This window comes from Pseudophryne corroboree, chromosome 5 (assembly GCF_028390025.1).
Source record: "Pseudophryne corroboree isolate aPseCor3 chromosome 5, aPseCor3.hap2, whole genome shotgun sequence".
In the NCBI taxonomy this organism is placed as follows: Eukaryota; Metazoa; Chordata; class Amphibia; order Anura; family Myobatrachidae; genus Pseudophryne; species Pseudophryne corroboree.
The window spans coordinates 379,081,643-379,109,491 of record NC_086448.1 but is presented as its reverse complement, the minus strand read 5'-3'; the positions used below and the strand labels follow the sequence as shown (position 1 = coordinate 379,109,491).

The window sequence follows — 27,849 nt, the reverse complement described above, 5'->3', positions numbered from 1 at the left end:
TCATGCTCGTTGCCAGGGGTTTCATGCACTGGGTGTCATGCTCGTTGCTAGTGGGTAGTGCTTGTTGCTAGGGCCGTGCTCCCAGTGCCACATATGCTCCCAGTGCCAGATATTCCCCCACAGTGCCAGGTATATGCACCCAGTGCCAGATATTCTCCCACAGTGCCAGATATTCCCCCCCAGTGCCAGGTATATGCCCCCAGTGCCAGGTATATGCCCGCAGTGCCAGGTACATGCCCCCAGTGCCAGTTATATGCCCCCAGTGCCAGGTATATGCCCCCCCAGTGCCTGCTTCCCCCCCCAGTGCCAGGTATATGCCCCCAGTGCCGGGTATATGCCCCCCCAGTGCCAGATATTCTCCCACAGTGCCAGATATTCCCCCCCAGTGCCAGGTATATGCCCCCAGTGCCAGGTACATGCCCCCCAGTGCCAGTTATATGCTCCCAGTGCCAGGTATATGCCCCCAGTGCCAGATATTCCCCCCCAGTGCCAGGTATATGCCCCCCCAATGCCGGGTATATGCCCCCAGTGCCAGATATTCCCCCCCCAGTGCCTGCTTCCCCCCCAGTGCCAGGTATATGCCTCCAGTGCTGGGTATATGCCCCCCCCCCAGTGCCAGGTATATGCCCCCCCCCCCCAGTGCCAGGTATATGCCCCCAGTGCCAGGTACATGCCCCCAGTGCCAGGTATATGCCCCCCCCCCAGTGCCGGGTATATGCCCCCCCAGTGCCAGGTACATGCCCTCAGTGCCGGGTATATGCCCCCCCAGTGCAAGGTATATGTCCCCAGTGCCAGATCTGTCCCCCCAGTGCCAGGTATATGTCCCCAGTGCCAGATCTGTCCCCCCAGTGCCAGGTATATGTCCCCAGTGCCAGATCTGTCCCCCCAGTGCCAGGTATATGCCGCAGTGCCTGCTCCCCCGGCCCCCCCTCCCCCCTCTATGTGTTGGAGGGACACGAGCGCATCGCGCGTCTCTCCTGTGTCCCTCCTGGCTCTCCCCCCGGCCGGTCTAATGAAGGAAGTGCCGTTCGTGAGCCAATCAGAGCTCACGAACGGCACATGCTTCCTTAGACAGCTGGGGGAGAGCCAGGAGGGACACAGGAGAGACGCGCGATGCGCTCGTGTCCCTCCAACACATAGGGGGGGGGAGGGGGGGCCGGGGGAGCAGGCACCGCAGCAGGGAGGGAGAGGAGACCGCAGATTGACATGCGGACGTTCGTCCGCATGTCAATCTGTTCTAAATGCCGGCCGGCGGCTGTGGGCCCCTGAGTGCGGCGGGGCCCCAGTGCAATGCACTGCCTGCCCCGCCAGTAGTTCCGCCCCTGTCACAGCCATTACCTTGGTGAAGATCCGAGGGGCCGAGGCCAGTCCAAATGGCAGGGCCTGGAATTGATAATGTAGGTTGCTAATAGCAAATCGCAGATATTGCTGATGTGATATGGCAAAAGGTACGTGCAGGTAAGCATCCTGTATGTCCAGGGATACCATATAGTCTTCAGGTTCCATCGCCAGTACAATAGAGTGCAGATTTTCCATACGGAATTTGGACACTCTCACAAATGTTGATCGGTAATTTGAGGTCGAGTATAGGCCAGAAGCACCCATTTGACTTTGGAAATAGAAACAGGGTCAAAAAGTATCCCCTGCCTCTCTGGGACAGAGGCACCGGCAATACCACTTCTGTGTCCAGGAGGGATTGTACAACAAAGTGTAGAGCTTGCGCTTTCAACGGATCCGTGGGGGATCACCGTTGAGCAGAACTGGAGAGGGGAACATCTCTTGAAAGAAATTGCGTATCCGTTAGAAACAAATTCCCGCTCCCAGGCGTCCGAAGTGGTCTTTAACCAGGCCTGGGTGAACTGCAGAAGTCGGCCTCCCACCCTGGGGTCCCCCAGGGAGAGGCCCGCCCCGTCACGCAGCAGGCTTGTCTTGTTTGGAATCAGGCTGACAGGCGGCCCAGGATTGTTTAGGTTTGGGCTTAGTGGTTTTGGAAGCACGAGCCTGTCTCGGGTACGCTTAACCTTTAGCTTTACCCGGAGGTCGAAAGGAACGAAAAGAGATACTCTTAGCATTCGGAGCAGAGGGATTAGTACTTGGGAGAAATGCAGTCTTAGCAGTCATCAAGTCAGTCACAACCTTGTTCAGATCCTCCCCAAATAGAATGTTCTCCCTTAAAAGGGAGCACCTCCAAGGTCTTTTTGGAGTCCAGTTCCACCTTCCAGGACCTCAACCACAGAAGTCGGCGAGCCAGGATAGACGTAGCAGACGCCTTGGCCGCCATAACACCTGCCTCTGATGCTGCCTCCTGACTATAGTGGGAGGCTGTGGTAATATAAGACAGATATTGTCTGGCAGTGTCAGAAAAATCCTGACGCAGCTCATCCTCAATTGCCTGAACCCATGCTTCAATTCCTTTCGCCGTCCAGGAGGCTGCCATAGTGGGTCTATGTACAGCACCGGTAAGAGAATAAAAAGACTTCAGGCAACCCTCCACATGCTTATCCGTCGGTTCAGTGAGCCTTAGCACCTAATATAATATATTATACATAAAAAAATTGCCATCTTTGGCTGAGTTTTCTTAACAGTGAGGTCAAAAGACCAAGATGACACTGTATGAGGACACCATGGACTCTACCCACTGGGGCATATTATAAAGTGTACAGTTATATGTAAAAGATGAGCCCATAGGGTCCTTTTGATCCAATAGTCACTAATACTTTTTGGAGATGATACTGTGCTTGAGATTAGATATTATACTATAACATATAAATATATTAAGCACAGCTCTCCCCTCATTTCGTGAATCATTCGTAGAAGTATTTCATGGAGTCTTTCACATATAGCGATTTTTAATACACTTTTTGATTTCTTTTGACACTAATAAAAAAAAAATGTAAATCAATTTTTTCGCTTTTTATGAATATTTCTTTATTCAAAGTACTAACAAAAGTTATATTTTAGCTATTGTGTAACCTCTTGTGCACCACAGTTTGGACATTTTCCTTCTTTTCTTGTATCATGTGATTTTATCCGTCTGTTCCTTCAGTGAGGTGACAGGCAGACTAGATGACACAAGACGGGCGACATGAGAGACCCCGGCGGTGGAGTTTCCCACTTGTTACTCAACTCCGCAGGGATAGGATAACGAGCTAGCATCTTTTTAAACAGGGAAAATTTATTTCCTGGAGATGACCAGGATTCCTGACATATGTCAATAAAATGGTCAGAATGTGGTAAGACTACTTTAGTAACCTTCTGATGTTTGAACTTATCAGGTTTCTTAGACGCAGTAGTGGGCTCGATCTCATCATCTATTTGGAGAATCAGCTTAATAGCCTCAACTAGGTCAGGAACATAACCTGGGTGGTAGATTACTCATCAGAAACAACCGTATTAGTGTCTGACAGATCAGTATATTCCCCATCCTCATCAGAAGAACTATCCAAAATATTAGTGTATTGTGAGGAAGAAATGGCCCCAGAGGGGCGTGGGGTAAACTTTTGTCTAACCAAAGATTGATTTAATTGTTGTAACTGGGTAAGACAGTTAAAAAGATGAGAGAGGTCTGTAATTTCCATCATAGGTACACTCCAACTGTGAGAGACAGAATCTGAAAGAAAAAAAAACTAGAAAATCACATTGTATGATTTTTAAACAATTTACTTGTATATTCTTGTGGAAAATAAATATTTGGACACCTACAAGCAGCAAGATTTCTGGCTCTCACAGACCTGTTACTTCTTTAAGAAGCTCTTCTATCCTCCACTCGTTACCTGTATTAATGGCACCTGTTTGAACTAATTATCTGTATAAAAGACACCTGTCCACACCCTCAAACAGTCAGACTGCTACCTCTCCACCATGGCCAGGACCAGAGAGCTGTCTAAGGACACCAGGGATAAAATTGTAGAGCTGCACAAGGCTGGGATGAGCTACTCGACAATAGGCAAGCAGCTTGGTGAGAAGAGATCAACTGTTTGTGCAATTATAAAAAAAATGGAAGAAATACAAGATCACTGACAATCTCCCTCGACCTGGGGCTCCATGCAAGATCTCACCTCGTGGGGTATCAGTGATCTTGAGAACGGTGAAGAATCAGACCCGAACTACATGGGGGGACCTGGTCAATGACCTCAAGAGAGCTGGGACCACAGTCACAAAGGTTACCATTAGTTACACACTATGTTGTCATGGACTGAAATCCTGCAACGCCCGAAAGGTCCCCCTGCTTAAGCCAGCACATGTCCAGGCCCGTCTAAAGTTTGCCAGTGACCATCTGGATGATCCAGAGGAGGATTGGGAGAATGTAATGTGGTCAGATGAGAGCAAAATCGAAACTTTTTGATATAAACTCCACTCGCTGTGTTTGGAGGGAGAAGAATGATGAATGGCATCCCAAGAACACCATGCCCACTGTGAAGCGTGGAGGTGGAAACATCATGCTTTGGGGCTGCTTTTCTGCAAAGGGGACAGGATGACTGATCCGTATTAAGGGGAGGATGAATGGTCCATGTATTGTGAGATTTTGGGCAAAAACCTCATTCCCTCAGTAAGAGCATTGAAGATGGAACGTGGCTGGGTCTTCCAGCATGACAATGACCCCAAACACACCGTCTGGGCAACTAAGGAGTGTCTCCGTAAGAAGCATTTCAAGGTCCTGCAGTGGCCTAGCCAGTCTCCAGACTCAACCCAATAGAAAATCTGTGGAGGGAGTTGAAAGACCGTCTTGCCCGGCGACAGCCCCAAAACATAACAGATCTAGAGAAGATCTGCATGGAGGAGTGGGCCAAAAAACCTGCTACAGTGTGTGCAAACTTGGTGAAGAACTACAGAAAACGTTTTACCTCTGTAATTGCCAACTGAGGTCATATTACAAAGAATTGAATTAAACTTTTTGATTGTCCAAATATTTATTTTCCACAAGAATATACAAATAAATTGTTTAAAAATCATACAATGTGATTTCCTAGGGTTTTTGTTTTTTTTCAGATTCTCTCTCACAGTTGAAGTGTACCTATGATGGGAATTACAGACCTCTCTCATCTTTTTAAGTGGGTCAACTTGCACAATCGGTGGCTGTCCAAATACTTTTTTGCCCCACTGTGTGTGTGTGTGTGTGTGTGTATATGTATATATGTATGTATATATAGAAAAAAATGTATAGACTAGTGCGCTTCTTCAGGGATCGACCGTAAAGTGGAATCCTTTTCCGTATATGTAAAATTGCTGATACAATAGCCTCAAATGGCTAATAACACAGTCTTATAGGCTTAAATAAGTCTTAATAGGCACCCTCCACTCTTCAGGGCGGCAGCTCAGTTCCTCAGTATACCAAAGGTATATGGCATGGATTCTGTAGCAAAAAGAGGAGAAGAACAAGCGCCTATGGTGCAGTAAGTTTTATATGTGTTGGATGACACTGTAGTGAAATATATAAATGCGTACCAGATGATTTCTTTAAACCACGTCAAATAAATAGATGTCAGTCAGGATATTTCTTGCTAGCAACACCATCTAAAAATCAGAGAAGACGGGATCGCCACATGGCGTAGTATTTCAGGGTAAATAATAATCTCCCCCAAAAAAACCTTATTAGGCGTACCAGATTTAGATGTATAATCAGCATAAACATCTAGTGATCGTTTCTCCAGAAATCTCCCATCCAATCCAGTACACAAAGTAGTTGTAAAATCAGTCGGAAGACTAGGAAATTTATTCAAATTAATGGCTATAAAACATCAATCAAATAAAAATATAGATCAGTTAAAAGAGTAATAAATAAAGCTTAGCTTAGTAGCAGTGTAAGGTTCTGCTCAGGTCTCTTCTTCTTCTTATTTGATTGATGTTTTATAGCCATTAATTTGAATAAATTTCCTAGTCTTCTGACTGATTTTACAACTACTTTGTGTACTGGATTGGATGGGAGATTTCTGGAGAAACGATCACTAGATGTTTATGCTGATTATACATCTAAATCTGGTACGCCTAATAAGGTTTTTTTGGGGGAGATTATTATTTACCCTGAAATACTACGCCATGTGGCGATCCCGTCTTCTCTGATTTTTAGATGGTGTTGCTAGCAAGAAATATCCTGACTGACATCTATTTATTTGACGTGGTTTAAAGAAATCATCTGGTACGCATTTATATATTTCACTACAGTGTCATCCAACACATATAAAACTTACTGCACCATAGGCGCTTGTTCTTCTCCTCTTTTTGCTATGTATGTATATATATATATATATATATTTATTTATTTTTATTATTTTTTTTTTTTTTTTATATATGAGACCCCCTGATGCACTTAGCCCCCCAGGGTACAGAATATAGTGATAGCAAGTAGTGTGATACACGAGAATGAAATCCACACAGCAGCTACAGGCACACTCAGTCACAGGTACAATGCAGAAGTTATTACAGATAAAGAATAAAACTGCACTGGACTAGTAAAACTACATATAGATATTAATGAATATAGATATAACAATGCACAGTAGAAACTAGATGTAGATCACAGAATACTTGTACTAAATATTCAGATAGCAGTACACTTGTTCTTAACGAACACTGTCTAAAATGACATGTAGAATACTTAAGTGTCTGTAAATGCAGAGCGCTGATGAGACAGGCGGCTTTACAGGCGAGACAGTGCCCTGCAGTCCCAGAGATCAGCCCAGCTAGTAGTGAAGATGGCGCCAAAATCTCTGTCAGGAAGTGAGGGAGAGTGAAATGCAGCTCCAGGGTGGGGACACCAGCAGTAGATGGCGCCCGGAGCTGGGGGAGGGGCTACAGGTCAGCGCCTTATCCCCTATGCTGGTTCTCACCACCAAGTACTGTGGAGCCTATGTAAAACAGATTTTAGTAAATACGACCTGTGCTCCCTGCCCTGGTGGATATAATGGGGTCCCTGTGCAGTACAGTGTCCACGCCAGCGGCACGGTCCGTCTAACGGGACCGGACCACGATTTACCGGCGGGTCCCACCTGGGGGGCCCTCTTACCTCCTCCCTGATGTGCAGCCACGCGATCCTCTAGAGCGCCAGTGGTGGTGTGCCTGATGACTGGTGCGCCTCCGCTGCAAGTATCCGGGAACCCGGCCGCGGGATTATGCAGCGCCGCTGGGGAGGTGATGGAGCTGCAGCACAGAATGTCAGACTGACATAAACAGTGCTGCGGCCTTTGAAGTCTTCTAAAAAAGCCTATCGCAGCCCCACCTGTTAGTGACCTGCTCTGCAGGCACCAACTTACAAACTGAGCTCCAGTGCCTGGAGGCGGGGTCATAGAGGAGGCGGTGCAGTGCATCCTGTTAACAGTCAAAGTTTTAGCCTGCTGATGCGTCTTGAGGGGTCTCGGATCAAGTTCCAACTCTACACCCCGATGTATTCCCTGTGGAATCCCAGTGTACCCCGCTGCAAAAAGAGGATTTTAATTACCTACCGGTAAATCCTCTTCTCGTAGTGCATCCCTTAATACAATGGGTATAGAAGGGGTACAAAGGAGCCGATGCAATTTAAACTTCTTCCACAGGGTGTGCTGGCTCCTCCCCTCTATTCCCTCCCCCACAGCTCAGTTTAGGAAAACTGTGACCGAAGGAGATGGACATACTTGAGAGGAGGATACATGACAAACAATGAGTGGTGAGATTAATGAACCAGCACACAACACAACAATGAGCTAGCAGCAGCTAGCAAACACAACAGCAACAGCAGTTGGAACAACTTCACACAAGAACATACTTGCAGGAAAGTCGCAGCACAGAGGCGGGCAACCAGTATCCCTTATAGACTACGAGAAAAGGATTTACCGGTAGGTAATTAAAATCCTCTTTTCTCTAACATTCATAAGGGATACTGGGGACCTTAGTACAATGGGGACGTCACAAAGCTCCCAAACAGGGTGGGAACGTGCTAAGACGCCTGCAACACTGTACATCCAAACTGGACATCCTCTGCAGCCAGGGTACCAAACCTGTAAAACTTGGCAAACGTGTAGCGGCCCGACACAGTGGTAGGGCCGACAATTCCCGGGCTGCCGCCCAGGAGGGACACACAGACCTTGCGGAGTGGTCCGTGATAGACAGAGGAAAAGGCAAAGCCGCTGAAGTGTAGGCCTGCTGAACAGCAAGCTTAATCCAACAGGCAAAGGACTGCTTTGAAGCAGGACGACCCTTTTTGAGATCATACAGCACAAAGTAGGAATCCGATTTTCTGACAGCAGCAGTCCTCTTGATAGAAATTCTCAGGGCTCGCAACAAATCCAATGACTCAGGAATTGAGGAAGAGGCTGAAGCCGCCGGAACCACAATAGACTGATTCAAGTGGAATGCAGATACCACCTTAGGTAGGAACTTGCTATGAACTGAGTACCTGGAACTCAGGGGAGTGGGTGACAACTGGGGAATTCCAGTACTCATGAGTGAAGCTGTGGTTAGTATGAATGACCGCAGCAACTCCTACTCTAGCTCTGACTCCCAGTGGTCTGTTGGTGCCTGCAGAGCTAGTCTTCTCCTATAGCAGCCGCGTTGGAATGGGCGAATTAGGTCCGCCCAGACTCCGATGCCCCCAGGTCTTACGAGGTAACAAAGCACCAACCGAGACTGCGAGTGAGTAAGGGGAAAGCTAACTAAAACCTGCAAGTTTACCAACAGGAGAAAATACAGAAGGACAACGAACAGATTATGTACGGCGCAGCCGCCAAAATCCCAACATAAGAACCAAGGCACACACTGAGGAAATAATTCAAAACACAAACAAATTATACGTTTCAAATTGCACAGAGTATTTAAAGCAATGACACTAAATATACGAGTGACTGTGAAAGCAACAATGCTCTAAGATGTTATAAGCAAATAAATAAACTGTGAGAGCAACAATGCTCAAAGATGTTATATTACAGAATTGCAAGCAAAGCAATGTTTGTGTGAAAACTCCATGAAATCCTGAACACAAGGCTGGCTGGATCGGGTCAGGCAATAAATCGAGCAAGGTCTACAGGTCCCGGACACACCACAGGCTGACAGGATATCCTACGAGCAGACAGGTTCACACTGAAGCAGGAACTACCACCAACGATTTGGGAGAGGCCAGGAAGGTAATATAAATGGTGCTGCATCAATCAGAACTCAGTAACAGATATTAATGAAAGGACGTGCAGCTGTGCTGCTGCACATCCACAAGACACAGCCCGACTAGTTACTTAGCAACTGGGAACGCTGCTTGCGTCTAGCGTCTCGGCTGCTAGGCGCTTGTCGGCTCCCAGTCCCCCCTGCAGTAGTGTTGCTAGGCGCAGGGCAGGACCCGGAAGTGCCAGCTGATGGAAGTGCAGCGTCCCGGTCACTTGGCAACAGCCGAGAACTGCCTCCTCCACGAGCTGCGCTGCGGCTGATAACAGAATTGCTGTTGAGTCCAGTGTTCCGCTCTGTCCTCATGAAAGACCAAGTAGGGACTTTTACAGGACAAAGCACCAAGTTCGGAGACATGCCTAGCGGAAGACAAGGCTAAAAGCATAACAGTCTTCCACGTAAGGTATTTGTCCTCCACCAACATCAGAGGTTCAAACCAAGAGGACAGTAGAAAGGATAAAACCACGTTTAGATCCAAAGGTGCCGTGGGTGGCACGCAAGGAGGTTGGATGTGCAGGACACCCTGCAGGAAGGTCTGGACTTCAGGCAATGCAGCCAGTTTCTTCTGAAAGAAACTGGACAAGGCTGAGATCGGAACCTTTATGGAGCCCAACCTTAGGCTCATATCCACACCGGCCTGTAAAAAGTGCAAAAAGCGCCCCAGGTTGAAATCCGCAGGAGTATATTTTCGGCCCTCACTCCAGAAGACGTATTGTTTCCAGATATGGTAGTAGTGCTTTGACGTAACCGGATATCTGGCTTGAATCATGGTGGTAATAACTTTTCCCAGAATGCCATTACAGTTAGAAGGTTCCGCTCAACCACCAAACGAAGCGGCCATAAGTCCGGGTAGACTAACGGTCCATGTTGAAGATCTTCCCTTAGCGGTAGGGGCCAGGGGTCTTCTATGGCCATCTCCAGAAGATCCGCATACCAAACCCTCCAAAGCCAGTCTGGGGCAATGATAATCGCTTGAGCTCCCTCTTTTCTGATTCGCTTTACAACCTTGGGGAGCAACGTAATTGGAGGAAATAGGTACACCAGCTGGTAATCCCATGGAGACGTCAGCGCATCCACTGCAGATGCCAGAGGATCCCTCATTCTGGAACAATAGCACTAAAGCTTGTTATTGAGCCGAGAGGCCATCAGATCAATCTGTGGGCAGCCAACAGATCTGTCATTAGTTGAAACACCTGAGGGTGAAGACCCCATTCTCCTGGGTGGAGGTCATGACAGCTGAGGAAGTCTGCTTCCCAGCTGTCGACTCCTGGAATGAATATGGCCGACACCGCCATTGCATTCTGTTCGGCCCAATGGAGAATCTTGGATACCTCCCTCATGCAGGCCCTGCTCTTTGTGCCACCTTGCCGATTGACGTAAGCCACAGCCGTGGCGTTGTCCGACTGTACCTGAATGACCAGGCCTTGGAGCAGATGAGCTGCCTGTAGCAGGGCATTGTAGATCGCTCTGAGTTCCAGTATGTTTATAGGGAGGCGGCTTTCGAGGCCCTGGAACTGTTGTACCTGGGATACCGCTCCCAACCCCGAAGGCTGGCATGTGTGGTCAAGAGAATACAATCCTGGTACCCCAAAGCTCTGCCCCTCCAAGAGGATGGAGGATTGCAACCACCACAGGATCCTGGACTGCGGTGGGAGACGTATGGCCTAGTGAATCTGCAGATGTGAACCCGACCATTTCTTCAGGAGATCCAGGTGGAATATCCTTGTGTAGAATCTGCCAAATTAAATGGCCTCGAAGGAGGCCACCATCTTCCCCAAGAGACGGGTGCAGAGATGTACCGAGACCCGGTCCTTCTGCAGAACAGACTGAACCAACTCCTGAATTGCGTTCGCCTTGTCTGTAGGGAGGAAGACTTTCTGAGCCACCGTGTCCAGGATCATTCCGAGGAACTGGAGACGCTGGGTTGGCTCCAGGTGGGACTTTTGAAAGTTCAGAATCCACCTGTGGTTTGACAGCAGGGATGTAGTGCGGGAGATGCTGTTCAGCAGTACTTCCTTCGATCTTGCTTTGATCAGCAGATCGTCCAAGTAGGGGACAATGTTCACACCTTGAATCCTGAGTTGGAACATCATTTCCGCCATCACTTTGGTGAAAACCCTTGGGGCTATGGATAGGCTGAAGAGCAGCGCCTGGAACTGTTAATGTTCCTGCAGCAGAGCAAACCTGAGGCAGCCATATTAGTATATGGAGTTAAGCATCCTTTATATCCAGGGAGACCAAGAACTCTCCCTCCTCCAGACCTGAGATCACTGCTCTCAGAGACTCCATTTTGAACTGGAAAACCCGCAGATATGGGTTTAACGACTTGAGGTACAAAATGGGCCTTACTGAACCATCCGATTTTGGTACCACAAAAAGGCTGGAGTAGTATCCCTCGCCTTGTTGTTGAGGTGGAACATGAACAATGACCTGGGTCTGGGCTAATTTATGAATGGCCTCCTGCCATGTGAGGCGCATGGTTTCTGAAGCTGGTAAACCCGACTTGAATAACCTGAGAGATGGAAGACTTTCAAATTCCAGCTTGTAGCCTTGGGAGATCAGATATTTTACCCAGGCGACCTGGCAGGAGCTGTTCCAGATGGAGCTGAAGAATCTCAGACGAGCTCCCACACTGAGGTCCTCCTTGAGTGGAGGGACACTGTCATGCTGAGGGTTTGGAGGAGACAGCGTGACGCCCTGTTCCAAGGAAGCGGAGGTAGCAGGTTTACGAGACTTATCTTTTGAACCTCGTGCCTTAACTTTAAAGCACGGCGTTCGAAAGGACTGCAAAGACCGCCCAGTGTAGGAACGTCTAGCCGGTGGAGCAGCCGAGGGGGGGTATGTGGGGACTTACCAGCAGTAGCCTTTGAAACCAGGTATCCAATTCCCCCCCCCCCCCCCCCCACACCGCCAATCTCCTGTGTAGGGTAAGGCTTCCACACTCTTTTTTGACTCCTCATCCACCACTCACTGAGGGCACCACAACGCTCTGCGTGCGGAAACCGCCATGGTAGCCGTATGGGCATTTATTACCCCAATACCTTTGATGGTATCACAGAGGAAGCAGGCAGACTCCTGTATGTGCTGAATTAGTATTACCGTATCGGCCAGTGACTTGTCCCCAGCAAGGCCCTCTTGGACGTTACCATCACAAGTATGAATGTCATGTGTCACCCAACAACCTGCAATAACAGGCCTCTGGGAGACCCCCGCTGCCATATAAATAGATTTTAAAGTAGTTTCTATTATCCTGTCTGCGGGTTCCTTTAAGGCCGTAGCCCCAGGAACCGGCAGTACTGTCTTTTTGACAGACGCGATACTGATGCATCGACAGCAGAGGGAGTTTCCCAGACCTTGCGCCCCTCTTGTGCAAAAGGGAAGGTGGCCATCCATTTCTTTGATGCCTGGAATTTCTTATCAGGAGTTTCCTATGGCTCTCTAAAAAGATTATCCAGTTCCTTAGAGTCAGGAAATGTGACCTGTAGCTTTTTCTGTGATGAGAAAAAGGATTGCTGCACACCTGCCTCATTCCCAGGAATATTTAAGACATCCCTTATAGCAATGACAAGGAAGTCTACTCCTTGTGCAGCAGAGGAATCATCTAATTCAGTATCAGATTCCAGCTCCTCTACCTCTGGTACCTCCTCCTCAGATTCTGAGAGGATATGAGGTAACCCCCTTATTTGGGGTAATGGATTTGATAGAGGGGAAACACTTCTACCGTACGCACTATCTTTTGCCAGAGAAGCCATAGACTGTTGCAATTGCTGCCTTTCTTGTCTAGCAGTAGTCAGTTCTTTTGACATGTCAGCCATCATAGATGTTATAGAGCTGTGCCACGCAGGCTCCTGCAAATCACCTGAGGCCCCAATACCTTGTGAGGGCTGACTGCATTGTTTACACATGAGAGAATCTGCAGGGGAGGGGGAAAACTTGGTGTGACACACAGAGCACACAGTTCTTTTCAGCATGCTGACAGAGGACATTTACATTCACACACACACACAGAGTACAACAGGTACAAGCAAGTCTGCCCAGACTATTGTGTGTGGAGATACTCAGAGAGGAGGAACAAGCACCAGCCTGAGAACAATTATATAGTTAGAAGTGAGGCAATTTGGTATATAGTGCTTGAGGAGCCTAATATATAGGTCTCACAGCGGGCTCTCCCCCTTAACTACACCCCTGTACCAGTGTCTGGCCATGCAGGATCCCTTGGAGGAGCTGGCAGTCCTGCAGCAGCGCTGTGTGAGCAGAAAATAGTGCCAAAAAGCCGCTAATACCGCTCTGAGGAAGCTCCGCCCCTTACAATGGCGCCGGAGCTGTACTGATATTTATACTGGCAAATATCCCCAAAATCTGTAAAACAAGGTACAATCACCTGTTTTCACTATCGCTGCCAGTCTACGCAGGGGGGTGGGGTTATGTGATCACCGCCAGGGGCGTTCGTATGCCCGTCTCACGTTCATGCCGCACATAGGAACTAGCGGGGTCCCCGGTTGCCACTCACCACTCTGCCGACCTTTGGGCTCTGTACTGGGGGTGTGCAGCGTGCTGCAGGTGTGTACTGTCAGCGGGATCTAACTCAGCACCTCTAAACAAGGCCGGTGTCATCGTCCCCCATTGTCCCTCGGTGCAGGTAAGCTGTTGCCCAAACAGCTTACCTGAAAATAACATACAGAAACTAAACTGAAGAAAAACTCTCTAGAGCTCCAGAGTGTGCAGCCTCTCCTGAGGGCACATTTTTCTAAACTGGGCTGTGGGGGAGGATATAGAAGGGAGGAGCCAGCACACCCTGTGGAAGAAGTTTAAAGATAAGACTCCTTTGGACCCCTTCTATACCCATTGTAGTAAGGTCCCCAGTATCCCTTATGGATGTTAGAGAAATATACGTTATGGTAAGATTTTACCGTTGATAATGTGATTTCTCTTATGTCCACAGGTATCCACAGGATAACATTGGGATATGGTTGAGCAACAGCGGAAATGGCACCAACACGGTCACGAGCTTTCTAGCCTCCCAGGATGCAACGGGGCCTTCACCATATAGTCCCGCCCACTGACTCAGTCAAATCAGTTCTTTCCACAGCGATTTAGGCAGGAGCATCAGGTAGAGACCTGTTTAGGCGATAAGAACACACATGCACACCCTTCCATACAAGAAGGAAGAGGTTTAGTGATTGTCAAGATTCTCAAATCAGGTGCGTCAGGGTGGGATCCTGTGGATACCTGTGGACATAAGAGAAATCACGTCATCAACGGTAAGTTCTTACCATAACGTATATTTCTCTGGCTGGGTCCACAGGATTATCCACAGCCACATTGCTCACATTGGGATTCCCAAAGTCATTCTAGTGGTGGGGACGCTCCTGATTACACAGGAGGACATTTCGGCCGAAGTCTGCGTCATGAGAGGCAAAAGTATCCAAGGCATAATGTCTAATGAATGTGTTTATGGAAGACCATGTGGCTGCCTTACATATCTGTTCTGCTGAAGCACCCTGTTGTGCTGCCCATGAAGGACCTACCTTACGTGTAGAGTGTGCAGAGACATTAGCCGCAGTAGGGAGATCTGCATGAGAATAAGCATCTGATATTACCATTCGGAGCCATCTCGCCAGCGTCTGTTTACTAGCAGGCCATCCTCTTCTATGAAATCCGTAGAGGATGAAGAGAGAATCTGTTTTTCTGATGGCACTAGTACGATCTATGTAGATTCTTAAAGCTCGGACCACGTCCAGCAACGCTTCTCCCGCAGATAGTCCCGATACCTGAAAAGCTGGGACTACAATCTCTTCATTCAGGTGAAACCTTGATACCACCTTTGGAAGATAACCAGATCTCGTTCTGAGAACTGCTCTGTCTGGAAAAACACTTAGGAAAGGAGACTTACACGATAACGCTCCCAAATCTGACACTCTTCTGGCTGACGCCATTGCCAGTAGAAAAAGTACTTTAGCCGTTAACCATTTAAGATCTGCTCTCTTAAGTGGTTCAAACGGAAGACCTGGAGGAATTTAAGAACTAAATTCGAATCCCAGGGAGCTGCAGGAGAAACAAATGGAGGTTGAATATGTACCACTCCCTGAAAGAAAGTACGTACATCCTGTAAATCAGCAATCTTTCGCTGAAACCATACAGTTAATGCTGATACTTGAACTCTCAAGGAAGCAACTTTCAAACCTTTATCCAATCCTGCTTGAAGGAAATCCAAAATCCTGGATACTTTAAAAGATCTTGGATTCAAATTTTTTCCAGTACACCAATGAATATAGGCTTGCCATATTCTATGATACACACGAGCCGAAGAAGGCTTTCTTGCTCTAAGTATAGTTTGGATTATTTGTCTTGAAAATCCTCTAGCTTCTAAGATAGAGGTTTCAATAGCCACGCCGTCAAAGACAGACGATCCAGATGGCTGTGACAACAAGGACCCTGCATTAGCAGATCTGGACGTTTAGGGAGCAGTATTGGTGCTTCCACGGACATCCTCAGTAGATCTGTGTACCAATGCCTTCTTGGCCAAGCTGGAGCAATTAGAATTATTGCTCCTTTTGCTTGCTTATTTTTCTCACTACTCTGGGTAACAGAGATATTGGGGGGAACAGATACGCCAGATGAAATCTCCATTCTACCGACAGTACGTCTACAAGGACCGCTCCGGGATCCTTCGTTCTTGATCCGTACCTTGGAACTTTGTTGTTTAGACGAGACGCCATGAGGTCTATCTCTGGTAGAACCGATCTGTTCACTATTGCCTGAAACACTTCTGGGTGTAATGCCCATTAGGTTTCCTGAATGGTATGTCGACTGAGAAAATCCGCTTCCCAGTTCAGTACACCTGGGACAAACACTGCTAACAATGCTGGAAGATGGAGTTCTGCCCATCTTAGAATGGGAGTTACTTCCACCATCAGTCTCTTGCTGTGAGTTCCTCCTCGATGATTGAGGTACGCTACTGCTGTCGCATTGTCTGAGTGAATCTGGACCGGTCTTCCTTGCAGACTGTCCTTTGCCTGAACTAGAGCCATGTAAATGGCCCTTTTTTCCAACAGATTTATTGGCAGGCGACCTTCCCTTGCGGTCCATTTTCCCTGGAACCATAGGCTTCCGAGTACCGCACCCCAGCCTTGCAGGCTGGCATCTGTCGTCAGGACTTGCCACTCTTTATCCAAAAGGGTCTCCCCTTGTTTAAATGGTCTGTCTGTAGCCACCACGCTAGAGACCTTTTTACGTTTACTGGAAACTTTATCATCTGCTTTTTTATCATCTGATGATTTCCGTTCCATTTGGTCAGAATAAGGTGCTGCAATGGTCTGTAGTGGAATTGCGCATATTTCACCATGTCGAAGGTTGATACCATCAGACCCAACAGTCGCATTGCTGCATGGACTAATATTGTCTGGGCGTGCACCGCTTCCTGAGCCATGACCTGCACCTTGACTATCTTTTTCTCAGGTAAGAGAACTTTCTGTAGATCTGAATCCAATAAGGCCCCCAAATGAACCATCCACTGTGACGGATTCAGAGACTACTTTTCCCAATTTATGAGCCACCTGTGTCTCTGTAAACAAACTATTGTCTGTTGAAGATGGCTCAAAAGTAAATCTTGCGAATGTGCTAGAATTAATAGGTCGTCGAGGTATGCGAATATTCTTATCCCCTGTTTGCGCAGACAAGCTGCCATAACCACCATAATTTTGGTAAACACACTGGGTGCTGTTGCTAGCCCGAAGGGCAATGCTTGGAACTGAAAATGTTCCTGGAGGATGGCAAACTCTGGTAACACTGATGCGACAGTGCTATAGGCACATGTAGGTAAGCATCCCGTACATCCAGAGATACCATGTAATCTCCCGGTTCCATAGCCAACATTATGGAGCGTAACATCTCCATGTGGAACTTCGGGATCAACATGTATTTGTTCAACATTTTCAGATTGAGAATTGGTCTATATGACCCATTTGGCTTCTGGATTAGAAATAGATTGGAGTAAAACCCCTGTCCCCTTTGTGATGGAGGTACTGGGACAATCACACCTGACTGCAGTAATTTTTGGACTGCTTCTTGCAGGGCATTGGCCTTCGACTCTATACGAGACGGGCTGGAGCGAAAAAATCTTTGAGGAGGCTGCCTCCTGAATGGGAACCCATACCCCTGAGATACTACCTTCTGTACCCAAGCATCTGTTGTTGACTGTTGCCATATGTGTGCAAAATGAAGGAGTCGGCCCCCAACCCGTCTCTTCAGGCTGACTGTTTCTGTTCAGGCTTGGAAGCTGGCTTTTTGCTAGCCCACTGCTTCCTACCCCTGGATTTAAATTGGGGTTGCTTAGGCTCCTCTTTAGCTTTCGCTTTGCTTTGCCAACGAAAAGAGCAAAATTTTAGACCCTTGGATTTAAGGGTTATAGGTTGCCGGAAATCTGACCTTTTTTGATTCAGCCTGATTCTAGGATATCAGATAATGGTTTTCCAAACAATATATTACCAACAAAAGGCAATGCTTCCAATTCTTTCTTGGATTCCGCATCTGCCTTCCAGGTACGTAGACAAACTGCTCTGCGAGCGACTACTGTCAAGGCTGAAGCTTTAGAAGCAACTGTACCCACATCAATTGCTGCTTCTTCCAAGTATTGGGCAGATTGTCTTAAACGGCTAAAACGATCCTCTTGCTCCCTACTAGGAGAAGAGATGTAATTCTCTAGGTCCTCTATCCATTCGCCCATTGCCTTTGCTATCCAGGCCGAAGCCATAGCAGGTCTTACCACTGCTCCTACTAGAGAAAATACATTTTTCAAAAGGCTATCTACCCTTCTGTCTGTGACATCATTTAGTGAGGTAGGTGACAGTGGTAAAGCAGATTTATGCACAATTCGCAGAACATGTGCATCTACTTTTGGAGGAACTTCTCTTTTTGAACACTCCACAGCTGGAAATGGATAATATGAATCCCATCTTTTAGGAATCTCATATTTCTTACTGGGCATCGCCGAAGACTCATCCATCATTTCCGTCAGCTCATCTGATGCTGGGAATTCAGCTTTAACTGATTTTGTTCGTTTAAACACAGGTGCTTTAGATTTTAACACTGTCTTGGCTGGCTCTTCTAAGGAGAGAACAGCCTTCACAGCATTAATAAGTTCAGCTACATCTTCTGAACTAAAACTCTGCGACTGATCATCATACGGAGTATTTGAAACTACTTTATCATCATCTGTTGTATCATCTTGTGTAGTCTGCCACATAGACGCATCCGTCTTAGTCTTACCTGTCCCTTAAGGTGTGTACACACGGTAAGATATTTTCTTCCGATTCTGACTATATAGTCAGAATCGGAAGAAAATATAGTGCAGATCGCAAGGTGACAGTCACCTTGCGATCCCGATCCGATGCCGATGCGCGGCCCCGCGCGGTCGGCATCGGAAGAAAAAATAGGCTGTGCAGGCAAGTCAATCCTGACTATCTCTATAGAAGAGATAGTCAGGATTGAAATCGCACATAGCCAGCATCGCAAGCACAGTTATTATGTGCTTGCGATACTGGCTAAGTGCCGACCCGGCCCCCTGTCGCACGGTGAGAATCGGATAAGTCCGAATCTCACCGTGTGTATGCACCCTTAGTTGTTTGTAAAGGCTACTGGAACCAAGCCATAGAAAGGGAGCTGCATGTATGGGTTAATAGTGTAACCTAACCCTTGAGGTGGTGCTTAAGTTAACCTGTCCGCTATTGAAGATAGAGTCTTTGCGAACATATTCCATGGTGGCTCTGTTGGTGGTTGAACCAACTCCTGTTTTTTACTTTGCTGAAAAGCAAAACAGTTTGCACACAAACCCTCATAAGTGACCAATTGGTTCATATCAATTAACCCTGTCTTACAAGATAAGCAGGTTAGGGCTGTAGGAGTGCTTGATAAATTCTCCTCGTCACTTTTGCCGCTCACAGACATGGTAATAATCTGTTAATGACTACACAAGTTGTGACTGAAAATCACCTATATATGCGTATATAGAAGTGAGATCAATCTGACCACAGTGCACCTGAATTGAAGGTCAGAACAGGACTGACATTACACAGAAAAGTCAGCACACATAATAGCAGTCAGTCACATGTTAAAGCATTAGGCATTGTCATATGAGAATACAACCCCCATAACAACTTATACATAAGTAGGAAAATTGTACTTCTGTTTTTAACTGGTTCTTTTTCAACATAACATGCAGAAAACACAGTAATATACAGGTCTCATATGCAATATGTACTAAAAATTAACAATTCATACTAACAAGTAGAGAGAATTTTTAGTACTGTATACCCTGCCTCCGGAGAGCGGGATACAGGGAGACTCACCACACTTCCATATCCAAGCAAATACGCTCGTAAGACACTGAGTGGATTCCGACGCTACTGATGTACACTACCGCTCTTGATAACTGATAACGGACACGGTCGCTCACTGACGGACACGGACGCTCAGCGACTTCCACGTGTATGCAGACACTAAGGCCTGCGACTCGGTCTAGGCGGGATTTCTAGTGTACACAACCGCAGCGTCTAAGCTGCGACCGAGTACCCTCGTGGTAGCGTCTGAGCCGGAAGTGAGGTCATTCAGTTCATGGACGATAGACACGCGGGAACTGGTCATGAACTCGGAGGAGGGGCGGCCAGGAGAGCGTCTGAATCCCCCTGTTGACTTAAACTCTAAGGATCGCGGCCTCTCCCTAGTCCTGGCGCCTATGATCCCTGGAGCGTAGCCCTGTCGCACTCGAGATGTTCGGCGCATCAACACACTGTTTGCAGTCTCCACCAAATCAGTGTAGCTGTGTCCTGACCCCTCTAGTAAGAGGAAATCCATAGACTTACCGTCCCCCCATGCTCCGGCCACAGCCTGGTTATGTCTGCTGGACCTGCTAGAACATCAGACACAGACGCCCGTCGAGACAGCACTAATACCACGAAGGTAAGCTTTGTTGTGACCCGTATGCGTTTAAGATGCTATTAAGAAAAGTCACACAAAAAAAAATATATATATATAGTAAGTCTATAAAAATAAAATAATAAAAGCTTGATGCTGCTTTTCTCGGCAGACCTGTGACCATGCGGCTTCCTGCCGCACCAAGCAAAAAACTGATTTGACTGAGTCAGTGGGCGGGACTATATGGTGAAGGCCCCGATGCATCCTGGGAGGCCAGAAAGCTCGTGGCCGTGTTGGTGCCATTTCCGCTGTCGCTCAACCATATCCCAATGTTATCCTGTGGACCCAGCCAGAGAAAGGAATGTAAGGAATGTGCAGAACAAATTTCCTCTGGCTCTCTGGCGCCCAGGCAGTAATATAATGGTCCATGAGCACCAACATCACTGCCAGAATTTTGCCCCAGAATGCAATGCAAATTACATTCTGGAATGCACAAACTGGGGACAAATATGCAAGGAGGGGAAGCTAATTACCCACTAAGCAGGGTGAACAGATCATCAGTCCCTAATGGAGGGGGAGGTGTAATGCTCCATGGGGGCAGAGGGCAATGTCCCTAGAGAGGCTCTACTTGCACTGGGGATGTGGAAGAAGGGGGTAATGCAGCATTAAAGTCGTAAAATAGTTTGAAAAAACTGCACCGGTCTCCAGGGGAGGAAAGAGTGGGGTGGGAGCGATGCAGGGGGTTGCAAAGAGGGCAGGGACACAGTATACCAGGAGTGTGGGTCTATACAACAGGTTATATTTTACCACTAGGGGGTCTATTGCCAATGGGGTAAAAGGTAATGTTACAATGTCCCCCTAAGGACAATATGGGGAGGGTGGGGTTACACACTCCCTAGGCATATTTTTATTTCTCAATAAGGTAGGCACCAGTGTCCCATTACCATCAAGAACATGTCTTGTTCGTTTGAGAACTAGAGCATTTACTACCCAAAGAACTTTCCAAACAGCTAAAGCTACCTGTGGTTTAAGAAATACCTCTGCTTGGTTTCCCACTGCCTCATGAAAACTAATTACTCCCATATGTGATCCTTGTCCTGTCAACATTGCAAAAACAAATACTTTGAATGACTCTTTATCTGTCCAGGGAACATCTGCATCTCCTTGTCAAAGTCAGCAGCTTTTGTGTTCTTTGAGGAAAGGATTTCTGAAAGGGTCCCATGTGCAATCGAGCCCATTTCACTGCTGGTATGCATGGGTCATGAGCTCTGATATGGAGAGCTCGTGACCCCAGTGCTATCTTTTCCCTGGATATTTCCTATCATACAGAATATTGTATTCTGGAAGATGACATTTCAGGTTGGCAATATTCAACAATATGCCAAACACATTTATTTCACCTGTCGGTAAACTCCCCTTTAGTCTTTATTTTTATTGTAATCATCAAGATCACTTCCGTTCTGATGACTCTTGACACCTCTGCTCTCACCTTTGTGAATTTTTTTGGACCTGAGGCCAAAAGGTAGGGCAGCAAACTTGATATTTTGGATAGGATAATATGCATCTATAGTCACCATGGGGAGTCGTGAAAGCTTGGAGAGAGATAAGATACAAACCAATCAGCTCCTGTCAGTTTACAGGTTGTGTTTAAAAAAAATGACAGGTATGAGCTGCTTGGCTGGTACTTTATCTCTCTCCAAGCTTTCATGAATCTTCCCCCATATATGAATCCATAGGTACCATAAATAGTCAAGAACTGCAGCGTACAGGCTATGGTTTCCAACTTGCATATCTTGTACTGAAGAAAAAAAGTTTAGGAACTAACAGGGGCGGCTTAACTAAGGAGGCAGCCTGTGTGCAGATTTTGCATGCGCCCCCTCCTCTCTACAGCATCACAGACTCTGATACTGCATGTGCAAATCGTCGGAAACATGATGCCCACCATGTTCTGGCGACTAATCACTACTGCGCAAGCGGTGGCCATTTTCCCAGTGATTTTTTGCGGCAGCTGCAGTGCTAAATCTAGGCTCTGGAAAGGTATTTAAACATGGGTGCAGTGTGTGTGGAGTGGGCCCCTCTGGACCGTGTGCACCGGCACCCATTAAAGATACACCATTGGAACTTAGTATTCATTCAAGAGCCATTCATTTTCATTAGTAGAAATTATAGGGAAGAAAGCCTCCCATAACTGCACCAGCAACCACGACTTTAAGATATCATATTGGTCACTGCTTGAGTTGAATCCATGATATACACGTTGAGTATCCCTTATCCAAAATGCTTGGGACCAGAGGTATTTTGGATATCGGATTATTCCGTATTTTGGAATAATTGCATACCATAAAGAGATATCATGGTGATGGGACCTAAATCTAAGCACAGAATGCATTTATGTTTCATATACACCTTATACACACAGCCTGAAGGTAATTTTAGTCAATATTTTTAATAACTATGTGTATTAAACAAAGTTTGTGTACATTGAGCCATCGTAAAACAAAGGTTTCACTATCTCACTCTCACTCAAAAAATTCCGTATTTCGGAATATTTGGATATGGGATACTCAACCTGTATATACAGGAATAGCTAGTGATCTTAATACTAACCATGTAGCCAACCCCCTCACACTGGCATTCTGATGGCATTGTGGATATTGGCACCTTAATTAAGACAGAGAAATGACAATACTAACTCTATTATCACTTGGACAAGCACATTATCAGATTGGTGTTCCATGACTTTCTCTGAATCTTTATTTTTTATGAGATGCACACAGGCACTCTACTCTGTTAAAATGCTCCTGGGTGCATGGAGTGGTTTCCAGTGCTCACGCCTTTATTCCGACACTCAGTAGAATAATCACAATCTAAGCAGACAGAATTTGAAGAAACCCATATCACATGCGTAACCTATTTATGTGTGGGAACAAGGAATTTAAAGGATCATGCAGTTCTCCCTGCATAGAAGTCTTTATTAATTATAAAAAAAAGGGTCAGTAGAGGAACAAATGTAGATAGGATTTACGAACTTCAACAAAAAAAATGAATCAAATAAATCCATTCTCAGCTGCAGATATTTGGGTCCAACAAAACTAAACTAAAAATTTCATCATGTATTTATTCGTTTCAGCTTGCTGCATACAAATAGGACTATAGTAAATTTGAAAATGATGTTAACCAACTACATATGAAAATTCAAATATACTGACCTTCTCCATTTATACTTGTATTTTCATAAGAATCCCATCGTATCAAAGGATCACATGTATTGTAATCTACTGTTACTCCTGGATTGTTCTGAAGGTTTTCTGAACCTTTAAGAAACGATCCTTTTGTTTAGTCATAGGTTTATTTTATTAATCACTCATATATAAACAATCTAATCGACATACAAAAAATAAGACTTTTTCATCTTTAAATGTGCTGTCCATTAACTCCCAGTTTGCACACTATGTTTAAATGAAGAATCTAAAATAAGTAAAGTAACTGTACTAATTTAACATAACAAGGCAGCTTTGTGGGCGTCAATTAATAATTATTAAAACGAGATTTATGGTAAGAACTTACCGTTGTTAAATCTCTTTCTGCGAGGTACCCTGGGCTCCACAAGGAATTACATCAGGGTGTAGAGAAGGATCTTGATCCGAGGCACCAACAGGCTCAAAGCTTTTGGCTGTTCGCAAGATGCACAGCGCTGCCTCCTCTATAACCCCGCCTCCATGCCAGTGAACTCAGTTTGGTTAACCAGCCCAATGCAGTAGCAGGTACCAGAGACGACAACCGATCGTAGCCAATTACACCACACACACACCGCAGGAGAGGGTTCAGAGGCTATGCCAATACCAACCCAAAGAAGCTAAGTGTGTCAGGGTGGGTGCCTTGTTGAGCCCAGTGTACCTCGCAGAAAGATTTAACAACGGTACGTTCTTACCATAAATCTCATTTTCTGCTGCAGAGTACACTGGGCTCCACAAGGATTAACATCGGGGATGTCCTAAAGCAGTTCCTCATGGGAGGGGATGCACTAAAGCAGTTCCTCATGGGAGGGGATGCACTGTAGCGGGCACAAGAACTCGGCGTCAAAAGGAAGCATCCTGGGAAGCAGCGGTATCGAAGGCATAGAACTTTATAGACGTGTTCCCGGAAGACCACGTAGCCGCCTTGCACAATTGTTCAAGGGTCGCACCACGGTGGGCCGCCCAAGAAGGTCCAACCGACCGAGTAGAATGGGCTTTTATGGTAGCAGGAACCGGACGACCAGCCTGTACATAAGCATGTGCAATCACCATTCTAATACATCTGGCCAGAGTCTGCTTGGAAGCAGGCCAGCCATGTTTGTGAAAACCAAACAACACAAAAAGAGAATCGGATTTCCTAATGGAGGAAGTTCTCTTCACATAGATACGGAGAGCCCGTACCACATCCAAAGAGTGCTCTTTGGAAGACAACTCAGGAGAATTAAAGACGAACCACAATCTCCTGGTTAAGGTGGAAGGAAGACACCACCTTGGGTAAATAACCTGGCCGTGTTCTAAGAACCGCCCGGTCACAGTGAAAAATCAAATAGGGAGACTTACAGGATAAGGCACCCAAGTCAGAGACCCATCTAGCTGAAGCAATAGCCAACAAGAATAACACCTTAAGGGAAAGCCACTTAAGGTCAGCAGAGATAATAGGATTTTGGTACTTACCAGGTAAATCCTTTTGTTTGAATCCATAGGGGGCACTGGAGTACTCTTGGGATATGGACGGCTTCCACAGGTACAGGGCACTGAATATTTAAATTCAGAACACTCCACCCCTCCATATCCCAGAGTACCTCAGTGTTTTTTACTGAGCCGAACAGGAGCTATAGAGAGGTTGACAATGGAGTATTACATATAACATAACGGACAGCAATGAAGTTGACACATAACATTACTGACAACTAAACAGTTGACACCATAACCAGAACTTGATCATTTGAACCAGTCAGTGAGAGTGTGTTACCATAAGATCCCCTGAATTTACCACAAACCAGGTAAAACTGCTCTGGGTGGGCGTCCAGTGCCTCCTATGGATTCAAAGAAAAGGATTTACCTGGTAAGTACCAAAAGCCTATTTTCTTTTTCATCCACTAGGGGTCACTGGAGTACTCTTGGGACATACCAAAGCTTCCCCCTTGGGCGGGAGAGCTGTTTGGCACCTGTAACACTAGGCGGCCAAAGCTAGATGCTGATGCTGAAAACGTATCAAACTTGTAAAAGCGCACAAACGTGTGCACTGATGATCATGTAGCCGCACGACAAAGCTGCGTCGTAGAAGCTCCACGACCAGCTGCCCATGAAGTTCCCACAGAACGTGTGGAATGAGCTGTTACTGGTGTAGGCGGCTGTAACCTAGCATGTAGGCAAGCCTGACGTATAGTCAGTTTTATCCATCTGGATAAGGTCTGCTTAGACGCTGGCCAACCCATCTTGGCAGCATCATAGAGAACAAACAACGTATCCGTCTTACGAACTGTAGCCGTTCGGGATACATAAACGCGTAATGAGCGTACCACATCCAGAGTTCCAGAATGTCCTGTTAACACAGGAACTACTATTGGTTGATTGATGTGAAAAGATGACACTACGTTTGGTAAGAAAGCGGGATTCATCCGACGTTCCGCTCTGTCATCATGAAACACCAAATACGGTGGCTTGCATGACAAGGCACCCAAATCTGAAACACGCCTTGCCGAAGCTAAGGCTAGAAGAAAAATTGTTTTCCAAGTTAGAAACTTTATATTCACTTGCTGTAAGGGTTCAAAATATGAAGACTGTAAGAAATCTAAAACCAGATTCAAGTCCCATGGCGCTGCAGGTGGAATGAATGGAGGCTGTACTCTGAGGACACCTTGCAGAAAAGTGTGTACCGACGGCAATAAAGCCAATCGTCTTTGAAAATAAATTGACAACGCAGATACCTGCACCTTTAGTGTAGATAAACGCAGTCCTCCATCTAACCCCGTCTGTAGAAATAACAAAAGACGGGATAACTTGAAAGATGATGGCGGAAACTTCCGAGCTTCACACCAACCTATATAGGCACGCCAAATTCTGTAATAATGAGCTGCCGTAACTGGCTTCCTAGCTCGTAACATGGTTGGTATAACCGATTCTGGAATGCCCTCTCTTCTTAAGAGTGCGGTCTCAATAGCCACCCCGTCAAACGCAGCCGCACTAAATCGGGGTAAAAGAACGGACCCTGTTGTAACAAGTCCGGACGTAGTGGGAGCGGCCAAGGATCGTCTGCGAGTAGTCCGCGGAGATCCGAGAACCAAGCTCTCCGAGGCCAATGAGGCGCCACTAGTATGACTGTGACAGACTCTCTTTTGATCCGTTTTAGCACCAGAGGGAGCAGCGGAAACGGTGGAAACAGATACACTAGGCTGTACGGCCAATAGATTGTGAGAGCATCCACCGCCACTGCCTTTGGATCTCTCGTTCTGGACACATACTGGTGCGTTTGGTGATTGTGGCGAGGCGCCATCAGGTCCACTTGAGGGTAACCCAACCTCTGGACCAACATGTGAAACACTTCTGGATTTAATGCCCATTCTCCTGGATGAAAATCCAGACGGCTGAGATAATCCGCCTCCCAGTTGTCCACTCCCGGAATGAACACTGCCGACAATATCACCTGGTGGTATTCTGCCCAATTGAGGATCCGAGCTACTTCCCGCATTGCCATGCGGCTTCTCGTTCCTCCTTGTTTGTTGATGTATGCGACTACCGTCGCGTTGTCTGACTGCGCCTGGACAGTCTGAGACAGAAGCATGTGTACTGCTTGTCGTAGTGCATTGTAAATTGCGCGGAGTTCCAGGACATTTATAGACAGCAATCATTTGTGATCCGCCCTAGAGACCCTGGAGCTGACAATTTTGAACTACAGCTCCCCAACCTCTAAGACTCACGTCTGTCGTTAGAATTATCCAATTCCAGACACCGAACAGTTTCCCTGCGGTTAAATTGTGTACTTTGAGCCACCAGAGTAGAGACACCCTTGCCCGTGGTGACAACCTCACCCTGTGGTGAATCTGCAGATGCGAGCCCGATCACTGTGCGAGCACATCCAGTTGAAATGGACGTGAGTGAAATCTTCCGAACTGAAGCGCTTCGAAAGCCACCACCATTGTTCCTAAGAGGCGAATGCACAAATGTACCGAGACTGTGCGTGGCTTGAGCACTAATTGTACCAGATGGCAAATAACCTGTACTTTCTGTTGTGGTAGGTAAATTCTTTGATTTACCGTATCGAGAATCATACCTAGGAATTTAAGTCGTTGAGACGGAATTAGATGTGATTTCTTGAAGTTGACAATCCAACCGTGGTGAACCAGTACATTGTACGTTAGCAGCGCATGTTGGAGAAGCATCTGTTGAGACGGGGCTTTGATGAGCAGATCGTCTAAGTACAAAACTATTGTCACTCCCAGGGATCTGAGATGAGCTATCATCACAGACAACACTTTGGTGAATACCCGAGGCGCTGACGAAAGGCCAAATGGGAGAGCCTGAAACTGGTAATGGTTCTGGCGTATTGCAAAACGCAAGAACCTCTGATGAGGTGGCCAAATCGGAATGTGTAAGTACGCATCCTTGAGATCTAGTGCAATCATGAATTCCTTTGGCTCTAAACCTGCAATTACTGACCGCAGAGATTCCATCTTAAATCTGTAGTAAGTGACGTACTGATTGAGACCCTTTAAGTTCAATATTGGCCTGACTGAGCCATCCGGCTTCGGTACCACAAACAGACTGGAATAATAACCCTGACCTTGTTGTTGTACCG

General features: G+C 46.6%; 1 protein-coding gene across 3 annotated transcripts in view; it reads right to left on the bottom strand.

Moving 5' to 3' along the window:
- TNS3 (tensin 3) overlaps positions 1-27,849 on the bottom strand; it is a 1,058,399-nt gene that overhangs the window by 406,043 nt on the left and 624,507 nt on the right. For all 3 annotated transcript variants that reach the window (XM_063922694.1, XM_063922695.1, XM_063922696.1), the window contains exon 17: positions 23,244-23,348. In XM_063922694.1, the coding sequence (XP_063778764.1) occupies positions 23,244-23,348 (105 nt within the window). The remainder of the gene's footprint in view (positions 1-23,243; positions 23,349-27,849) is intronic.